Below are 16,507 nucleotides of genomic sequence, written 5' to 3'. Positions count from 1 at the left end.
AAGGCAGAAATCCATTGCTGTGAGTGTTATCTGTTATTAAGTGTTATATTCAAATTCATGTTTTTGTGATTCAGTCTTTCATAAATGAACAACAAGCATGTAATTAATAGTTCTGTGGTCTTCAGTAGGTTTTCTGCCATATCGGCAATAAATCAAGTAATGAGGGTCCTGGAAGAGGAATGTTAAACTACTGGGACTTGGTTATTTACTCACTCACAGGCCTTACTAAAATCTGCAACCGCTTTTTTTACTTCCACAGCCATTGTGTATGTCAGAGCGCCACCTACTGAGTGGAAGATGATAATGTAATCACCTGCGCTAAGTCAGAGGAATTCAAGGTCATCACAATGAGATTGGAATATAGAAAAAATATATACTTTATAGCTGTTTATATATTCTCCCAGGTGTGCGCTATAAAAGATAAAGAACATATGTTGAAATGAAAAGTGTGTGCGAGAACCTGACGGTTTTGACAGATTACAGAGATGTTCGCTTTGAGAAGGACAGCAGTGAAGGAATACTTCATGCTTGATGCATACTCATTATTGTGCTTTTAGAAAATAAACCCACTAAGTTTTATCTCTCACAGGTATTTGATACCATCTCTGGACAGATCGCATGCTGGCTTCTATCGGTGTATTGTGAGGAACAGAGTCGGGGCGTTGTTACAGAGAAGAACCGAAGTACAAGTGGCATGTGAGTAACCATAGTAACTCTCAACCACTTTGGATTTCGATGTTTGTTGGTCCTTGCATGTGTGATTTTTACCAGATGGTCGAATTGTGCCCTAGTGCATGTGTGTGTGTGTGTGTTTCACAGGAACGGCAGTTGTTGGTGAGGTGGCGTACCTCCATTTTATTAAAAGCTCCTCTGCAATGCCACAGCTGGTCCTCTCTAACTTCCTCGTTAGATTGATGAGGTTGTGGCGACCAGTCGCTCCACTCTCTCAGAATTTAATTCATTCCTCCGTTTTATAATCTGTTTAGCATGGGGAACAGCTGCTGCGCTTGAACAAAGTGGCAAGTCTCTGTTTCAAGCCAGATACAAGTTCCACTGCCCACTGACCTCTCCTCGGCTGTTTCCGGTCATTATCGAAATTAGACTTTGTTCTGCCGGAGTATGTGATTGAAGCAACAGCAACTTCCAGTCTGTAATTACTCCACTCCTCGCTCACTTCCTGCTCAAAGATCCGGGTTCGATCCATATAACAATTTGTGCCTGATTTGCTGTTAAATTCTTTATATTTTCATACATCTCTCAGCACACACAATATATAATAATTATCATAATTCGTTTTTTTATTTATTTAATATTATTATTATTTAATAGTTTATACTTTTATTTAACACGGATGCATTAAATTGACCAAAAGTAGCAGGAAATACGTTACAAAATATAACTATTTTCCATCGCTTCTTGTCATGGTCTTTCATATCAGGAAATATGGAAGTACTTCACTTGTGGTCGAGATGGAAATACTAAGGCCTTTTTTGCTTTTCTCGTTTCTCTTTCAAGCACCTGTGCAATAATTGACATCCAATTACCTTTCGTTTCTTTTGAAGGATAAAGTGAGGGAAATCAAATACAAGAGTCAATACACAGGAAACGACATTGTGAAATCAAAGGCAGGACGTTGCCTTGCTGGATATTGTATTATTATTTTTTAAGTGGTTTTCCGTAATTAGAATTTTTGATGAATAATGCTCTTGACATTAAAGACGCTGCCTTTGATTTTGAAATCTCTTCCACACCGTGCAATGAAAGTTTTGTCATTTATTCGCCTTCATGTCATTCCGACCACATACTGTATTAGTTTCATTATTCCTCTGACATTCTACCTTAGACCACCTTTTTGTTATATACATAAGTAATAATAATACAGGGTTGGAATGACATCAGGGTGAGTGAATGATGACAAAATGCTCATTTTTTGGTGTGCTACCCTTTTAAAACGTACAAGTTGCGAGTAAAAGTTGCTCTGCAAACAAAATAGCCATGTCCGTGTTCCTGCAACAAGGATATTCTGATAGGGGATAGGGGATAGGGGTGTAAATAAGAAGGACTGCTGATTTAACGCATGTTGAACGTCCATTCGGATGAGTCAGTTCTGGTCACTGTCATGGCCTATAGCTAGCTGGCACGTATCATCCCAAGTCCGACGGCAGCCGCGCTGTGTCAGAGCACGTCTGTCAAACGATGCCCAACTCAAGCAGATGGAAGACACTGAAAAGTCTCTGCCAACTCGACAAACGTTAATACCACAACTGTTTCTTTATCCACTGATGTAGGCACTCGTACCAGAAATTAAAGTCAGTTTGTATTTGTAGTTGCGTTATGAGTCAGTATTTAGACAGACGTTTAATTTTAAATGCTAACATATGCACTGTATAATAGTTTTAACACTTGTGTTTTGTCATTTGCTCACTCTAACCATTCTTATTGTGGTTTGTCTATAGACATGGGAAGCTTTGAGGAAGGGGAACGAACCCAAGCCGTATCCCAAGGAGAAGGAGCCGTAATACCGGCGCCTCATATTCGCTGTTTCCCTCAACCACAGGTGACCTGGTTCAGAGACGGCCGCAAAATCCCTCCCAGCAGTCGAATGTAAGTTTGTGTGTCTGTTACATTTCTTTTTTTTCCAATCCGCCTTTATTGTGTCTTTATCTGTTTCATTCCGCAAGCAGTCTGATTGAACATGATTGATTTTGAGGGATCCTTGTAACTATACATCAAGTTCGGAGATACGCACACAGTTTTATCGCCTCCAGGTGTTTCTGATTGTGTGTGCGAGCTTGTGGAGGTGTTTGTTGCCATATAAACATTTATTGACTTTCTAGCATGAGTGCTCTCAAAAACCCCAATGAGTTATGAGAAGTCCTGCAGTCTATCTATCTATCTATCTATCTATCTATCTATCTATCTATCTATCTATCTATCTATCTATCTATCTATCTATCTATCTATCTATCTATCTATCTATCTATCTATCTATCTATCTATCTATCATCACAATTTCTTTGTGTCAGCTGGCATTGCAAAGTCTTTAAATGAAGTGTCCAAATATTTCAGTTTATTCAATTTTTTCTGTCTTCCTCATACTCTCTTACACTGCCTTCCTAGGGTTCTCCTTTTTGCACTCTTCTGCATCTCACTTGCACATGAACATCTGTTTACCAAGGTTACCTCGTGCAAATGAGTGGAGCAGATAACATTTATTCCAGGAAAATCATTTAATTGAATTTTAATCAGGCCACTGGCACCTCTGTCGCAGTTTCAAAGACTGTGAAAAATGCGAAATAAGCGTAACATTGACCGAGACGCCCATGGAGGACTGCTAGCCTGTCTGAGAACGTCTGCTCTAGATTGGTGAATTCTTATCTCTCGCTCTTTATTTTTGTCAGGTTGTACTCATTTCGGCGGCCCTCGTTTCGCTGAAAACTAGCCGTGCGGCCCAAGGGTCATGAAATGGAGAGTTTTCAGAAGCAAAAAGCTTTCTCTCTCACCTCTCATCTGCTCTCTGTCTCTTTTCCCTCTAATCATGCAATCACACAGCCCAAAAGAGAGCAGGATAATCAATGCCTGGGAGAGAACCACAACCCTACCTCCCTTCAGCCAATTCTAGCACACAGGAGCAACTGCAGTGGATATTAAAATCACATTTTCCAGCACTTTTCTTTTGAGTCGCCTACAGTGCTAATTTGCGCTAACAGTGCTGTTGACATTGTGCCAAATCATGTAAAGTTTATGTTACATAGAAAGTTTGAATTAAAGAATATCTTTTTTTGTTTTAAGATGACTTTTTTATGTGCTCACGTGATTAAATCACGAGGGGTTAAAATATCTTAGACTATTATATTATTACAGTACTTGCGTAGTAGCACTACTGTATAAAGAAAGGCATCCTGGTTTGTTCTAAACCTCCAGTCTTGAATATTAAACATCTTGGCATGAACCGAGGGATAGTACACCCGGAAATGAAAATGTTGTCTTCAGAATCAACCTTATGTTGATTCAAACCTGTATGACTGACTATAAATGTAGTAAATTATCATTTGTAAGCATGCAATTTTTTGCTAAACGGTACATGAACTAAAATAATGTATATTTGGATATTCGATTCACTAAAAATGATTTTGTGCAGCTGATAGCATAGCTTTCATACCTGATTTACTAGAGGAATTCAATGCAAATCAGATAACAGCACAGGCATTGCATAAAAATGTGTGCTTAGTGTCGTTTACACACCATAATTCCCCATTTTGCAGAGAGCTAGGTTGTGAAAGAGTCAACAGACTTCAATCTTGCATTCTATGCTGAGACTGTACAGCGTTATTCCAGGCAATGTGCATCTTGATGTATGCCCAATTAAAATGTTTTTCTACATCATTTGATCCTCATTAAGTGATTTACTGCTGCCGTGATCAATAGAGTATATGTAAACAAATAATCTCTCTCAAATGAAATTCCACTTATTGCTTTTCATGGAAGGTAATAGTGTAATTTAATTTACCCCTGGCGTTTAAAATTTTCCCTACAAAAGACACACTTTTATTCATATTGCAGTTTTATGCCGTTCATATAGATTTTTGTGTTGCAGAGGTGGTTTTAATGAACACATGAGAGCTGAGAACAGTTATAGGAACTCAAAAAACCATCTTGTGTGCTTGTGTGCGCGCAGCCACTGAAGCCTGACCAACGTTTGTCCATCAACTAAATTATATATATTTTTTCTACCTTTCTTTCTTTCTCTCATGTCGGGCAAGACGAAAATGAACAGATTTTGTTGTAAATTGAGCTGTAGATTGGTAAAGCTTATCCAGCAGAAGTAGCATTCTTTCTCTCTCCACGCTCCCCTGACTCTAGTTTCCCCTTGATGAGAAAATTTTGTGCTGAGATGCTGCAACTGGGACTTTCTCTACTCCATCCCGGCTCTGCAGCTGCTCCTGTTGGCTGTGCTGCTCTCGGGGAAGCTTGATGCCATTGTCACTTCAGACTGTGATCATTTTCTTTTTTCTATATCTTTTCTATAGTGGTATAGATCTGTATCCTTCTATAATACTATCTGTCGTCTGTCATTCTATTGTTCCTGTGTTCTATCTATGGTTCTATCTATAATTTCATTTATTTTACTATATATTCTTTTATCTATCTTTCTAGCATACTATCTATCTACCTATGGCTCTGTCATATATATAAGTGATACTCAGATTAGGTCCATAAAGGGACACATTTCATGTCTGCGGTACCATCAGTCGGTGTGTCCCACAGCAGTCTTGCATGACGAAAACGGCAGTCTCCCTTCATTACTTTCCTGCCTACAGGGAGCGAGAGAGTCATTTAACTGCAATAGCCATTAGTCTTTCATTATTGAATAGGAATGCAATTGAAAGGCCCTTTTCCACTGACTGCTTTTGATTTGTTGTGTTATTTGGGAGGACTAATGTTGTGTATAATCAGAACCTCAGATGGTAAACACATTCCAGGAGCTGCACCTCTCCCAGCGAGTGTTAAAGGAAAAGTGCTATTCCGTTTTCTATTTAGATTTCGCCCCTTGCATTCCGGCCTAAAGAATTCGGTTTTGATGAGGGGGCAATAGTCCTCAGCATTTGGATGACTGTTACTCATTCAACACCCTCCTCTTTGAGTTTCTCTTTTCCAGAACACAATTTCGGACAGGCTACCCTTAAATGCATAGTTGTTGAGGATTTAGGCAGCTCTAGTGGCACACGCCAGGACAAACCAGTCCATCCATAATGACAGTCATTTCCAGGACAAAGTGTGTATTGGTGACAGGACACAGGTGATGGCCTTTCTATAGTGTGCAGACATGCCTCTGAACAAAGAGCTTATGTTTATGCAGTTGTATTATAAATTTGATATTGCAAGCTTCATTCAGTGTGATCTGCAATTTATAACCACAGGTGTGAGTCTGTTTTACCCACCACTGGAATAAAATGTATTAAGTGTGTTTGCATGCAAATCATTTTCTGAGAAAAGTGTTTATTTATTTTTTTCAGCCACTAGACTATTCCTGTAAACACAATAATCAGCACATTTTGAATAAACCCAATTGTTGTTCTATTCTGGGAGTATGGGAAGTGCTTGTTAATAATTCATTTTAATAATGTTTCAAAATAAATGAATAAACAGATTCCACAATAACAACCTGGAGCACAGAATACAGGTTATGAGAATCATTACCTGTCAGTAGATGTATGTGCATTTCTAAAAATAATCGGATTCCTCACCCTCCAAAAATAGTTCACAACCCTTAGTGAGGTGTGTAAGTAAAAAATAAATTCAACCATCTGCACCTGCAGACACACTATGGTGAGGTTAGCAAAACACTGTAAAAACTCTTCGGTGTTAAAAACACATCAACAAACCAAATATGACTAGATACTGATATCATCTGTGCATGGAAACATGGTTAGTGAGAAACTGAGTGATTATCGTACCATAAATGGATTGTAATACTCAGACCATCATTCCAGAACAGATGTATAGAGCCCAAGCAGATTTGATCCAAACTAGCATTGCATCTATTTTTCACTGACAAGGCTTACAGCAGTTTCAGCAGGGATGGTTATGCTAAACTCTTAGGACACATGCTCTGGCTCAGGATCCTGTTAGTGGGTGGTAAAATTGAGGTTTTATTTAAATATATTTGATTAGTGTCAGAAAGGATTTCCTTTCAACAGATGCTGATGGCTTCAGAGGTGCTACTTCTGTTGTTCTACAGCATAAAGCTTACAATATTGGCTGCAGCAATAGCATTAGCTTTTGTTTGTTAGACAGGTGTTGCTCGCGTCTATGTGTCTTCATCTCCTGGTTTTCCATTCCTGGGAATTTCCCTGGGAGATTCAAGCACATTCTTTCTGTCAGTTTTATTTGACCACCTGTATTCAGCTGTGTGTGTGTGCACTAGATCTGCTTGTGTGTGCCCTGTCGGTATTTGTAAGTGTTCCCAGATATATTACTACGACTGTGTGCATGTGATATTCACTCGAGATCCTATTGCCTCTAAAGGGACCAAGGCTTGTGCCGTGCATATTTGTCTAAATGTAATAGAGGTCATTGACTGCGGACTCTGCTGCTCCCCGGAGAGTGCTGAAAGAGCACTGCACTGACAAATGCCAATCCACTCGCTATTGTGTACATATAGCTAACTGTTATAGCGGGTCAGCAAACACACACATTCGAACACAAGCCCTGTTTCGAGCCGCCTTGCACTCTAACCAGCAACATCCTAAATTAAATGAACCTCATAATGTCATAATGATTTCATTACAACAATTGGTTCCTGTAGAATTTGATGATAACATGTTGCTAAGCTAAAAGTCACATAATAAGTGAGGGAACATATAGAATCTTTTGGTCTGAAGAGGTTAAAACCTTTTAGTTGCACATTATCCCACTTATTACATAATATTTATATTTAAGTTATATGAGATACTGATTTGAGTAAAAACTACTTTTACGTTATTTTTATTGTGAAAAAAAAGACTACAGTGTGTTTAGAGAGAAGTGAAATCAGCACAGCTGTAGCCTCGCTTGGACAGTGGTCAAATATACCGTTTTGCAGTTATTATGCAAAAATATTTGGCTGTGTAATTTTGTATTATGTTGTAATGTTGTAATACTGTGTAATAAGAATGTTTTTAATACTGATAATTCAGCATCAATCAGAATATTATAATGATTTCTGAAAGATGTGACACTGAAGAAAGGAGTATAAATTCAGCTTTGCCATTACAGGAATAAATTAAAATTTAAATTGATTAAACTCTTATTTATTTTTTATTTTTTTTACTATAAAAGTTTATTTTTTATTTTTATTTTTTACTGCATGTTTGATCAAATATATGCAGCCTTGTTGAGCATAATAGACTTCTTTCAAAAACATAAAAAAAAAAAAAAATTGTATACATTTTCATATACTACTATTTATATTTGTAATCAACTTTTCTCTTTCATTGAATTTTTGGATTGCCTTCTCTTAATGATTAATCTGATGCATTTAGGATTATTAATGCATCCTACTTTCTGGAGCAACCTTTGCATTGAGAGTGAACCCGTGTTGCCTTGTAATGCTGTCCAGCTCATTAACTTTTGGAACTGCTCAACAGACATGTTTTATGCACACTTGAACTGTATGAATTCTCCCAGAATGCCAATCTTTGGCAGACCTAAATGCAGGATGAATGCTGAATGCTGATGAGAAAACACAACACAACAGTGATACTCATTTCTCAGCTCTGTGATTCAACAAGAAACAGTCATGGTTCTCTGATTTCATTAAATATTTCCACAACTACGCGGGAGTACACTCAAATACATGCAGAGAGAATAAAGGTAGGAAAAGAGTGAGACAAAAAGATAAAAAGTAACTGTGTTTTGGAATTTTCACACAAATACATAAGATACTGATACTAAGGTATTGTGATTGGTTGCTGGGACATTGCTTTGCAGCTTATGATTTTCAGTGATTTGTTGTGTGGTTGCTAAGGTATCATAGCTGGTTGCTACTGTAAGTTATTACTTATTCTTCAACAATAAAGGAAGTAAGCCTTTGGGTTATACTTTGGTTCATTAGCCACTATAGGTAAATAACAAGGAGAATAACAATGTGCAGTAAATGGTACAATTGTTTGTACTATAAACCAGCGTGTTCATAATTAAGATAATTAAAATAATGTGATGAGACACACCAACTTTCAATATCAAGCAGCGAAACAAACTGTTTTGTTCAGCTAAAAATAGCAGGATAGAATGAATACAGATGAGACTGTAAGCCAGTTAACAAATGGCCGTGTGCATTTTTACAAGTATAAGGTGACTATGGGCACTATCATACACCCAGCGCAATGCAACGCAAGGCGCAGCGCAACTGTGTTTGCTACTTTCACTAGTTTCAGTCCAGCGCCATTTGTATTTTCCCGTCCAGCGCCACGTCGTTTAATTAGCAAATGCATTTGCGCTCATTTTTGCACCCATGGGCATGCTGGTCTAAAAAGATGTGTTCAGGAGCATTGCTGGCGCATTGCTATTTTAAAGAGCTGACAATAGACTGCACCATAGACCAACTCAAACCTGGTCTAAAGTCTGGCGCAGTGTTTTTTCTATGTTATTCAGAGCGTGTTAGTAAAGGCGGGTCCACAACGTGCATACTCGCCGCTTATTAAACACGGACGCACAGCAGCACACAAACATGCCAAATATTACCTTTTTAGAGGATTGCAAAACATAATAAAACTTTTGCTGGTATACGAGCAGCTCCGTTTCATTATGGAGACGCGTTCTTTGCACTTGCCAAATTCCGCAATGTTAATAGCAAATCCGTCATTGCAAGAGCGCAACTTAAAGGGAATGGAAGATGAGACTCTGATTGGTTTATTGCACGTTACACCCAAAAAACACCCATTACTCATTAAGAGAATAGGGACAACCCGTTTAGACCATGCGCCCGGGCGCCAACCGTTTTTCCATTGTTAAAATAGCAAAAGTGGATTTGGACACGCCCAGAGTGCACCTGCACCATGCACTTTATACTTTGCGTTGAGATCGTTAAAATAGGGCCCTATGATGTTCTGGTATTGTGGAATTGACTGGAAGAGCAAAAGTGCATCTTTCCTTAATAAGCCACCTGTATGATTTGACTCATCATTTGTCTATACCAAAAACATGTTTGTTAAAATCCTAAAAATTTCAATAAGTACCATAAATTGCAGTTTTTTGTTGTTGTTGTTTTATCCTCATTCACTGTATATGCAGGTTTCATTAGAAGTTCCTTGAATAATTGTATTATATTACGCAAGGATTCCTGACATTAAGTATAAAAATGTCAGATTCCCTGATGGAAGCCTGGATAACATGTTCTTTGGCATTTCTAAATTTATAATTTACCTCTGTCATGTTGCTACCACATAAAATGGGTTATAGGCATCATCTTATTTCATATTCATCTGTGCTTTCAGAAACATGTATATGTATATTTATGAGTACTGTGAGACATGTTTATGCATGACCTTTATCATATGTGCACTGTCAGTAAGGAATTTGGTGTTGTATGCTTGCAATATAAATCATATTGTGTGTGTGTGTGTGTGTGCACATGTGTGTGTGCACATGTGTGTGTGTTTGTGTGTGTGTGTTTGAATGTGTATAAAAGTATAAGGAAATAACCATGTATGTGCATAAATAAATGTGTGTGTGTGTTCTCCACTGCCTCATTAGCTGCTTGATTTGCTAGCTGTGTCTTTATTCTCGTTTTATGTGCTCAGGTTTAGGGAATCACCTGAGATTAATTTGCAGTCTAGGGCTGCTCGCTGTCCCTCTTTCAATCCATAATTCAGCAGCAGTGTGGCTCTCTCCCTGACACCTGCCACACCAGGACCCAGGCAGAGTGAAATATTCACTACAGATCATCACACCACAGCCGTTCGCCCTTATTAACCGGCCCCTTATCCATCTGGAACGATGCATCGTGGGCTGAAAACTGGAGAAATTTGAGTCCAAGTGTGTGCATGAGGAGATATTAAAATCAATCATCTGCTCTTATGTCATCCTTCTATGTTGAGCTGCTCTAATCATACAGCAGTCATTAATCATTTCAGGAGGCTGATGTAATATCCTGTGACAGCCGGCTGCACTCGAGCGTAATGTCTTTATCGTGCTGTTGTTAAGGTTTATCTTCAGGCAAAGTATAGGAATAGGCTTTTTAATAAAGCAAGTTGTGCTTTTGAAATGGTTAGCTTAATATCACTCAACAATTCAGTAAATGCAATCAGTAATATCAATTTTGTATGTGTTTTAGCTTTATTGAAAGTGTTTCGATTGGTGAAATCAGTGCTTAAGGACTAAATTAATTTTAAATATGCAGATACACATGAATATTTGAATTTGAGTTGTTTTGTTGATGATTTGGTTTGCTAAAAGCTGTTCTGCAGCACTCACTCTCAACATTTATGGTATTGGTTATTTTTTTTGGTATGTTTGGCCTCGTTGGTTCTTTTATTAATAGGAATGTGTGTAATAAAAGGGAATGATGGGGAAAAATAATTTAGACTGTGCAAACTGGACCTGAACTCATGTCAGCCACACAAGCATCACAGCTCAGTGAGTTTCAGAGTTATTTTGAATTTAAACTATCAATATATTTTCTGTTTATTAAAATAAAGCTGAAAAATGAAATAAAAAAAATAAACTAAAATAAAGTTTATTTTTACTGTTAACCCACCTTTTTTTAACACACACGTGAAAATGCATTATCCGAACTTAAATGGTTGGAATTCATGAATGCATGCCAAAGGCATAAAAAATGAAAATGTAAAAAGTTATAGAAGTTTAAATTCACTGTTAAGAAAAACTACTCTACTAAAATAAATAAAGTATATAAAATATGTCTAACTAAATCATATTCAAAAATGAAAGTTGATATCATAGAATAAATAAATAAATAAATAAAGGCAAATACAAAAAGAAAAAAGAAAAAGAAAAGACAAAATCACATAATGATTAAAACTTAAAGATGAAAACTTATAGATATAAAATAAAACCTAATTCAGAATATTAGTAAATTCTATAATGGTATAAATAATACTAAAATAACACTGATGCGTTTAAAACAAGGCTTTGTGTCCAACGTTGGCAGACTAATTTTATTAAATATAGTTTACAATACATTTGTGACCCTGGACCAAACTGAATAAATAAGCTTTCCATTGGTATATGGTTTCTTAGGATATGACAATATGTGGCCAAGATAAAACTATTTGAAAATGTGGAATCTGAGGTTGCAAAAAATCTAAATATTGAGAAAATCGCTTTTAAAGTTGTCCAAATGAAGTTCTTAGAAATGCATATCACTAATCAAAAATTAAGTTTTAATATGTTTACAGTAATAAATTTTCTAAATATCTTCACGGAACATGATCTTTGGCATAAAAGATAATGATTTAAAACTTCAGTATCAGCTGTAGTTATAAATATTGCATGTCGTTTGCTAAGGTTTTATGTATACAGACACAATAGATTTAAGGGTGTTAAAATATAGTGTACAATCGCAGGCTTATCAACTGGGTTATAGTCTTCTTGCAGTCAGGTAATGAAAGATGAGCAAAAGATCTGTAAGTTTCGCCTTAAAATATGCTGACTTTATCAGCAAGCATCTGCAGCCTTGTTGTGATAGCGGCTCTGGGGCTCTGGAACACATTTGGTATTCTTACAGTGAGACGGACAGATTCCTATTAGCATTCCGCACCCCGGAGGACTTGGCCGGGGGAACGTGGGTGCCAGCTCAAAGACTGTGGGTGTATGAGACGAGCCGAGGGCAGCCACGCAGAACGAACAATTCTTCCTCAATTGTCCAACACATAGTCATAATGAGAAAACATTGATTGTAAACAAAGGAGGCACGGTAATTGGGACTCCATGGGGTAAGTGTCAGCACTGCCTAGTGGACAGCAATGGGGCAGTTGGGTGGAGATGGCTGGTTATTCAAACTGAGATGCGTGAATGTACTATTAAAGAGGAAGTAGTGTTACATGTGTAGTACAAGTTGTTTTAATTTATGTTCTTGTCCCTGTACAGTGAAATTTTCCCCTGAACAATGAAATTATATATATATATATATATATATATACTATACATATTAGTGGTGGGCCATTATCGGCGTTAACGTGCTGCGTTAACGTGAGACTCTTAAATAGGGCGATAAAAAAAAAAATATCGCAGGTAATCTATTCTTAAAGTTTGGTTGGGAGCTGGGTCTATGCTAAGCAAGCTATGATGACTTTCACCTTGATATTTTATATAACCGACTGGCTGAGGCCAGCCTAAAAACACTTGAACATCGAATTTGCTTATTTTGCTCTTGTGCCGACAAATACATACAAAATATGTCAAAACATCCACCTTGGAAATTATGCTCGAAAAAACTGTCAGTTATTTGTTCAGTGAAAGTAAACAGTTGAGGAAAAAAATAAGTATAGTTTACAGCTTTTTCAAACACTTTGTGATGCATTTTGGAAACAGGAGATGAGCCCCTTTTCTAATGCACCACCTAGCTTGATAAACCCCTTCTCGAAGTTTGTCAATTTTCTTTTGGGTTACACACATATTCTGAATGCCTTCGGCATAATTCAAATGAGCCATTTTAATCTAGATTAATCTAGATTAATTTCAAGATCACAGTGAGATTAATCTAGATTTAAAAAAAATGTATCTATGCCCACCTCTAATATATATATATATATATATATATATATATATATATATATATATATATATATATATATATATATATATATATATATATATATATATATATATATATATATAGTTTACACCAACATGAATCATAATTTACTTTTTTTAAATATATTAAAGTAGAACAGAGTTATATGTATGTATGCATGTATGTTCATGTGAAAACTTTATTTAGCAAATATATTTCAAAGTACTTGATTTAAATAAGGGCCTATAAATGGATAATGGTAGTAATATATTTCCATCATACCAGCTGTTGCATTTTCCTGACGCCAGAAGTAGTTTATGTTAAATTTATGGGGCAAAGTCATTTCGTTGTTGATCTGGAGGAGAAATGACAGATGGAGAAATTAAGTTTGTTTATTATGTCTAAATGAGTCGTTGTGTCAATGGTTGAGAAAAAAAAAGAAGAGAAAAAAAAATAAAAACCTTGCAAATTCTGTTGTGTTTTTAAAGACATTTCCCTTTATGTATATGAATAGGCATAATGAGATGGCAGTGAATTAGTACTCCACAGGCTCTGAAACATCCGTGGGGAATATTTCATGTAAATATCATCTTTTCAAGCGCAGCACTGAGCATTTGGTGTGTAGTTTGTGTTGATATTACTGATGCAGTGTTATAAATCAGTGCTTGTGTGTGATATCTGACAGCTGGAGATTTTTGACCATGATTCTGCTTGTTGTTTTCTCACAGAGCCATTACTCTGGACAATACGCTGGTCATCCTGTCCACTGTGGCCCCAGATGCTGGAAGATACTACGTACAAGCCGTGAATGACAAGAACGGTGAAAACAAGACTGGCCAGCCCATAACGCTGTCTGTGGAAAGTAAGTCTGTAGAAATTTGGACACACAAAGTTAGACTTCGACTTCCTCCTATAGACTAAAATTAATTATAAGTTCTACGATTGATTATATTACTGATGCCAGCTAATGTATTACAGCTAGGGATGTGCATATATCAAAATTCTGGCCAACACCATTAACCAGTAATGACTGTATTGTTATTGCCAATTTATATTATATTATATATATATATATATCTTATAAATCTTGTCTTTCTATTACAGACAGCATGCTGGTTTATATTATGAACATATACACTTGAAAAAAAACACAGGCTAGAGATAAATAGATATCTTCTGTCTGTGACAGTGCTTTGATTGACTCTCACAGCTTCCACAGCGAGAATATTGTTATGGATTGTGCTTTGTAAGAGTTTCAGTATATCAGATTCTCCCGGCAAACCAGGGTATGATATTTTTGAGTCTAGTACAGGAGGAACTAAAGTTTGGTGCAGAGACAGCGGGGAGATTAGAGATCGTGGGAGGTGTGTGTGTGTGTGTGTGTGTGTGTGTGTGGAGGACAGTCCTTCCCAGAAGCTGTAGTTGAATATCAGTTCTTTACAGAGACTGTCTCTGACAGAGCTCCACACACACACACACACACAGCTGCCAGAAGAGCAGGGATATGAGTTCCTCTTCCAAACACAAACCTGTCACACTTGCTGTAACATGTACAGTACATCGACTGGCACTTCCTACATCTGGACACACACACACCTGAAGATGACGGATCAGAGTTCTGTTAAAAACACTCACTCAGTAATGTTCTTTACCTGTGTGTCATAGCACACATCGTTTTCTCACTCTCACATTTCTCTTCTGCTGTAGATGTTGGTGGCCCTGCAGACCCCATCGCTCCCACCATTGTCATCCCGCCGAGGAACACCAGTGTCATCTCCGGCACCTCTGAGATCACCATGGAGTGTGTGGCCAATGCTAGGTGACCAGCCTCTGATTCCTTCACAGTTTGAATGAAAGGACAATGATTTTAATTATGGTGATTACAAGGCCAGCAGTGGATTGAAGATTGTCATACTTTGAATTATTTTTCTCACTTCTTTTTCAAAATTATTTAATGTGACGTACAGGCTCCATTGAAACTTGGTTTTGTTTTTGTTTTTTATTAACTTTTTTGTTTTGTTTTTTCATGATTATCTCACTGTGAATTTCAAAAGAAGTGGATGAATGTTTCAGAGTCTGAGCTCTATTGACAGAATCCATGGCATTCTGTCTATTACATAAAGACAAAAAAAAAACATACAGCTTTTAAAATAGTATTTACAAAGAGCTTTAAAGACATATTTAGAGAGAAAAAAAAAGATTCACATTCAAGAAATAAAATACCAAAAATGAACATAATTAAATATAATATACTTTTTTATTTATTTATTTATTTATTTATTTATTTATTTATTTATTTATTTATTTTAAAAACTAGAAATAATATTCTCCATTCTCTGTCAGGCCTTTAATAAAGCTGAGCATCATCTGGAAGAAGGACGGTGTTCCGGTGAGGAGTGGGCTGAGTGATTTTAACCGTAGACTGACGGTGTTGAGTCCAGTGGTCAGCGACTCGGGCTTCTACGAGTGTGAAGCTGTCCTCCGCAGCAGCAGCGTTCCCTCTGTCAGCTCTGGAGCGTACCTACAAGTGCTTGGTAATACACAGTTACACACCAGTTCTTGTACATTTGAGTGTAAATTATTTATTCCAGTGCATTACAAATGCAAGGTTTCTTCCACTAAAAACAGTTGCAATTTTGCTTCTTTCTAAATCTTCTTTCTCTGTCTTTCTAACTTTTACAAGCTCGTTTTACTAGCTGTAAATAGTCAGTATTTATATAATATTTTTCCTTTAGGGCCATTTTTCTATCTCTGTCTCTATGGAAATGGTCTGTCTGTCAGAGTAAAGCCAAAAAACCTGAATAGGATGTTCTCAAAAATCCAACAACAGTCCTATTTATTTGAAAATGTTCGATCTTGCTTCCTGTGTCATCTGTCTGTGGTGTTTCCCTCTCAAGTGCACATGTAGAGGTCACAGCCTTCTCTATTTTGCTCTTTCTTTCCTTTAGAACCACCTCAGTTTGTGAAGGAACCAGAAAAACACATCACAGCTGAAATGGAAAAAGTAGTGGACATTCCCTGCCAGGCCAGAGGTGAGACACCTCCTGACTCCTCCTCTTAATGAGGTTTTTCAAGCATCAAGTCATTTGTTCTGTCCTTAATGAACAGATCAGCCAATCAGATGTTCAATATACAGCCATATGGAAAATGATTTTTGTGTGTGTGTATATATATATATATATATATATATATATATATATATATATATATATATATATATATATATATATATATATATACATACAATAAATTAAATAGAATAACATCAAA

The 16,507-nt window shown here is 36.9% G+C and overlaps 1 protein-coding gene across 4 annotated transcripts in view; it reads left to right on the top strand.

Annotated features, from left to right (window-relative positions):
• LOC128025454 (protein sidekick-2-like) overlaps positions 1-16,507 on the top strand; it is a 239,762-nt gene that overhangs the window by 181,636 nt on the left and 41,619 nt on the right. For all 4 annotated transcript variants that reach the window (XM_052611852.1, XM_052611850.1, XM_052611851.1 and 1 more), the window contains exons 3-8: positions 590-696; positions 2,457-2,604; positions 13,966-14,099; positions 14,945-15,056; positions 15,581-15,771; positions 16,186-16,269. In XM_052611852.1, the coding sequence (XP_052467812.1) occupies positions 590-696; positions 2,457-2,604; positions 13,966-14,099; positions 14,945-15,056; positions 15,581-15,771; positions 16,186-16,269 (776 nt within the window). The remainder of the gene's footprint in view (positions 1-589; positions 697-2,456; positions 2,605-13,965; positions 14,100-14,944; positions 15,057-15,580; positions 15,772-16,185; positions 16,270-16,507) is intronic.

The sequence above is a fragment of the Carassius gibelio genome, chromosome A12 (assembly GCF_023724105.1).
Source record: "Carassius gibelio isolate Cgi1373 ecotype wild population from Czech Republic chromosome A12, carGib1.2-hapl.c, whole genome shotgun sequence".
Lineage (NCBI taxonomy): Eukaryota > Metazoa > Chordata > Actinopteri > Cypriniformes > Cyprinidae > Carassius > Carassius gibelio.
Note: the sequence above shows the minus strand (reverse complement) of the source record. Positions and strands in the feature narration are given on the sequence as shown.